This window comes from Montipora foliosa, chromosome 8 (genome assembly GCF_036669935.1).
Source record: "Montipora foliosa isolate CH-2021 chromosome 8, ASM3666993v2, whole genome shotgun sequence".
Taxonomy (NCBI): Eukaryota; Metazoa; Cnidaria; class Anthozoa; order Scleractinia; family Acroporidae; genus Montipora; species Montipora foliosa.
The window spans coordinates 14429844-14434843 of record NC_090876.1 but is presented as its reverse complement, the minus strand read 5'-3'; the positions used below and the strand labels follow the sequence as shown (position 1 = coordinate 14434843).

At 37.9% G+C, this 5000-nt stretch overlaps 1 protein-coding gene and 1 non-coding gene across 2 annotated transcripts in view; both read right to left on the bottom strand.

Annotated features, from left to right (window-relative positions):
• Nucleotides 1-3613: 3613 nt before the first annotated feature.
• Nucleotides 3614-3687, bottom strand: Trnaa-ggc (transfer RNA alanine (anticodon GGC)). The gene has a single exon. It is a non-coding gene; the product is annotated as a tRNA-Ala (tRNA).
• Nucleotides 3688-4363: 676 nt separating this feature from the next.
• LOC137968294 (tigger transposable element-derived protein 6-like) overlaps nucleotides 4364-5000 on the bottom strand; it is a 1088-nt gene continuing 451 nt past the window's right edge. Inside the window, exon 2 of the mRNA XM_068814899.1 lies at nucleotides 4364-4791. Coding sequence (XP_068671000.1) covers nucleotides 4364-4791 — 428 coding nt within the window. The remainder of the gene's footprint in view (nucleotides 4792-5000) is intronic.

The window sequence follows — 5000 nt, the reverse complement described above, 5'->3', positions numbered from 1 at the left end:
TAAGTCATTCTCTTACCTATACTTAGGCAACCCAAAACCGCCTAACCTTAGGCCTTAACATTATTTTTGGCCTAATGAGGCCTACATTTAGCATTAGTAAACGTTTTGTAATGACAGACTGTTTAAAGTGACCTGCACTTTAAACCTGGCATTGGAAATACATCTATTAAAATCAAACTTGTAATAAAATAGTTGGCAAGAGGTCTCAGAGGAATTAAGTTGCCCAGCCTACTGTTGTGTACAGTATCATAAACTTGCTTCAGTTGGTATCCCAAGTTATACTAAATATTTTACTATTATTAATATTATTAGACAGATTTCTGGTTGAGTACTGGATTATCATGCGGGAGGCTGCAGGTTCGAAGCCAACACTCAGAGTCTTATGATAACTGAGGAGAAAGTGATGCCTTTTTAATTTCATCTGCAAATGGTTAGACTTTCAAGTTTTCTCAGATAAGGACTATAAACTGTAGGACCCGTCTCACAACCCTCCAGTGGTTTTAAACTCTGTAGGACGTTGAAGAACGTGCACACTATTCGCAACGAGTAGGGCACAGAGTTCCCGAGGTTGTTTTCTGTCCTGTTCTCTCTCCAGCAATAAGTGGCCGGTCTGGCAGTGATGTTTCAAAAGGCTCATGGTGTATGAGGCCACCTAAGCAAAAACAGCCATGAATCAAAGGGGGCAGGTGCAGGAACATGTAGATGTAGATAGATTATTAATGGTGATAGAAAAAGCAGATCGTAGACAAGATTTTGTTGTTGTTGTTTTGATTTTATTAACATGCAAACTGGCTTAACGTGCCTAAGAAGTGAAAAATATGTCTCTTTGAAAGGGTTTACAAAATAATGAAGAATGACTTTTACCCTTTTGAAGTATCTTTTTTTTTGTTTTGGAGATATTTGAGTTTTTGTGTTAAGCAAATCAGCAAATTGATGACATCTGTGGTTCTGCTGGAAGATGGATCACAAAATCAATATCTCTGAAAATGTAACTGCGATATTATTTAACCTTGGCAAGACTAATAACCCTTAAGAAAGGTGCAAGATGGATGATGTAACCATGGCAACACTTTTGGCTCCAGTCCCTTTAGTTTATAAATGAAATATCTCAATTTCCTCTCAAATTAGGCCAGAGAGTCCTGCTCAAAACACACATAGAGCCCATGTTGCTGTAGGTCTCCTAATCAACTCATTGAGTGTGAATGATGTTTGGTTAAGGCAAAAAGTGGAGACACCAGTTCTGCACAAACTTGATCTGGAAGCAAACGATTGGTGCCAAGTTTGAAGAGAACTGCGGTTTCTGAGGATATTCACGATTTTGTGATTTGTTTCCCCTAATATTTTCAATAAAGATGTTTCCTCTGTTGGCACCAATTTAGCAAGTAAACTACCACCGACCGATTATAGATTGCCTTAGAAAGTTCAAGTCCCCAGATTCTTCGTTTTCCTTCAAACCTGTTACTCCATGTGAAGTTAAATCTCAAATCCTATCCATACCTAATAACAAATCAGGTGGCTTGTACTCTTGTCCTACTCAACTTCTTAAATGCTCGTGCGATATCATATCTCCAGTGCTCTCAGACATTCTCAATGCATCTGTCACTAGTGGGTCCTATCCCACAAAACTTAAAATGTCCAAAATTATACCTATTCTTAAAGCTGATGACGAGACTGACGCTTCCAATTATAGACCAATTTCAATACTGTCAAATTTCAATATAATTTTCGAAAAAAATTATGTATCACAGAATGAAAGATCTTATAGAGAAACATGATTTATTACATTCGTCTTAATATGGTTTCCGTTAAACCCCCCCAACTCAGCATGCTATTCTCGATATAGTGGAATCTATTCAAACCAATATGGAATTTTTATTGATTTCAAAAAAGCCTTCGATACTGTTAATCACAGCGTATTACTCCATAAATTATTATGGTTTCCGCGGAATTATCAATCAATGGTTTTTCTCCTATTTATCAAATCGTACACAAACTACCGAAGTTAACTGTTTTTTATCTAACATATTAAATATAAATTGTGGTGTACCCCAAGGCTCTGTTCTGGGTCCACTTCTCTTCCTGCTCTAGATAAATGACATTCAAAAATGTTCGAATAAACTCCAATTTTTTCTTTTTGCAGATGACACTAACTTTCTTTTTTCTCATAAAGACTTAAAGTCACTAGAATTTATACTAAATGCTGGTTCCATATGATCGCAGACGATCGCAGAACTTTGTGCGATCGGCCGACGGTGCCTACTAATTGAAAGGTTTTTTTTTTTTTTGTTTTTTGCGCGGTTTACTGAATATGCAGGAAAAGCATATCTTAACGAGCGTTAGTGAAATCCAAAAAGAAAATTGGGGGTAACCACGCATTTTTCGAAGCTAATTAAGGTGGCTGAACACAGTTTTGGTTACCTGTTTCATTTACCTTTTTCTCTAAAACCCTTCATCCTTTGGTCACCAAAAATGGTAGCAAGCAAGTTAACAACACGAACTTCGGTTTTTTGATAGTTAACTAAGTGATGTATATGCCGTTGCCACGGCAACATGAATAAATATAAACAGGCTTTTAAAATCGGTTTTGTTTATTTGCAGAAAATCTGATCGTTACACTTTCTTTATAATTTGCATGCAAAAAGCTTGTAACGATGCTCACAAGTTAACACTATTTTAATAATAATTTGACAGAGATTTTTAATTATCCCTTGTTGAAGGTTCACTGGAATATCTAGAATTTCCTCTATTAAAGTTCAAATTTTTTCAATACTCCAGTTATTTATTTCTTAAATTATTTTCGTGCCAAATTTTGTTAAATTCTAACGACTGGTTCTCGAGAAATAGGCGTATTTGCGAAAAAGCTATTCCGCATTCAGTCGCAGTTTTGAACTTAATATTGCATGCGCTGCATTTAGCTGGGTTCTTTCGACAACAAAGAAAAATCTGCGAATTGCGGAGTTCTTTGCATCGTAACCTTTTCTAACATACATTTCTCATAAAAGACTAAAACCATCAAAATACTTTGTTTAATTATGAGGAAAAATAGTACAGATAGCGGAAGCATCGAGCAAATAAAATGATTGCTGTGTTGAAGCCATGTTTGTTTTTTTGTAATCCTTTCGCGCGCGCTGCATTGCGTTAGCAAGAGCGCGCGCGAAAACTGTGTTCGGCCACCTTAATCAACAATACAGTGGAACCTCGATTTATCGAAGTCGCTGGGGACCGACCAAATCGAGGGTTCGTTATATCGAAAACCTCGATATAACGAATTTGAGGGGAAATGACCAAAAAGTTCGCTATATCAAGGTCACAGTTAATGATTGAAATTGTAACACAGGTGACTTCTGTCACACAATTCAATGCAATTTTCGTCACCCCGAAGTGCCGCGTTTTGAGATGCAATTCATTTATTAAGTATGGTGACTTTCAGTGTCAATTAATTTCACTATTGAGCAGACACTCAGCTTTTCTTTACGGTACAAGAAAAAAACGACACTTTCAGAGCAGCGATTTAAAAATGTTGCAACGTAGAGGTTACTCAACTGACGAAATGATCCTCACACTTCCTGGACAATTTAAGCAATTGTCTCATTATGCAATTGAAAAATTCAAGTGACTCCAACGGGATTCGAACCCAAGACCTCTGCAATGCCGGTGCAGTGCTCTTACCAACTGAGCTATGAAGCCACATAATGAGACAATTGCTTAAATTGTCCAGCAACTGTGAAGATCATTTCATCAGTTGATTTCTAAACCGCACTTCATAATAATTTCTTTCATAGAGATTACTGTCTACAGAAAATTGTCTTCGTAAACAAGCAAACTGGCTTTAGTGTTGTTATGTTGCACTACCCAATATTTCCGGATTTCAAAGATTTAATTTTTTTGCCTTTAATGTTTGTATCTGCCAAAATCATTTACAGTCCAAACATAACATAACAATGATATTCGAGAGTTTCTTCAGTTTCTCAACACGCGAGTTGCGTTCGGCGTATAACAAAACTTAAACAAAATGTTAGATGCAAGAAAACAGAAACCAGCAGCAGTTTATATTTAATGGAAGAATTCTCCCAGTGTGGATTGCCTCTGTCTTCTGGCTTGCATCCTTAAAAATGTGTCTTCCATTGACGAGAGGGAACGCAGGAGTTCTCGCTCTTTCGCACCTGACTTGTCAAATGTCATAACAAAATTTCTTAGCGCTCTCACTGCTTCATTAGCTTCAATAGGAGAAAGTGGCTCTGGCTCTAATACAGAAATATCATCATCTAAATCGTCTTCATCTTCTTTTTCATGGTTGGCCGAATCCACGGACTGGACTGCTTCCAATGCTTCCCGTGTCGCCTCTTGATCTGTTGGTTGACATTCAGTCGCAACATTCACTGAATGATATCTCTGCATAAGCGGGACAATGATGGGTAATGCTTCCCCATAGGCCTCCGTCAGATTCATCTGTTTCTTCTTCCTCGTCCGACTCAAACAGATCATGAGATGGCTCTGCTACGTCATCTGGGAATCCTGCTTTATTCCAGCAGTTGCTGATTGTCGTGATGCTTACATCGTCCCAGGCTTTGGCCATCATAAAAACAGCATCTTTGAGGTTGATTGCTTCGGCAGGTTTATTTTCATCTAAACACTGCAACATCCTTCTGATCATTGTCTTGCGATAATGGACTTTAACATTCTGGATTATGCCTTGGTCTGCTGGTTGTAACTTGCTTGTGCAGTTAGGAGGAAAGAAGATCAACTTTACGTTCGTCAGATCAGCGACACTAACATGAGAAGAACAGTTAGCTATAAATAACAGAATATGGCGATTTGCTACTCTCATTTGTCTGTCAATTTGACGAACCCATTTTTCAAATAGAGTACTGTCCATCCAAGCTTTCGTTTGAGACTCATACATAAACATCTGGGGTTAGCATATTTTCCTATCCTATTTTGCTTCTCTGTGCCGTCCTGGTTGCAGGCCACAAGGACTGTCACGCGATCTTTACTTTTCT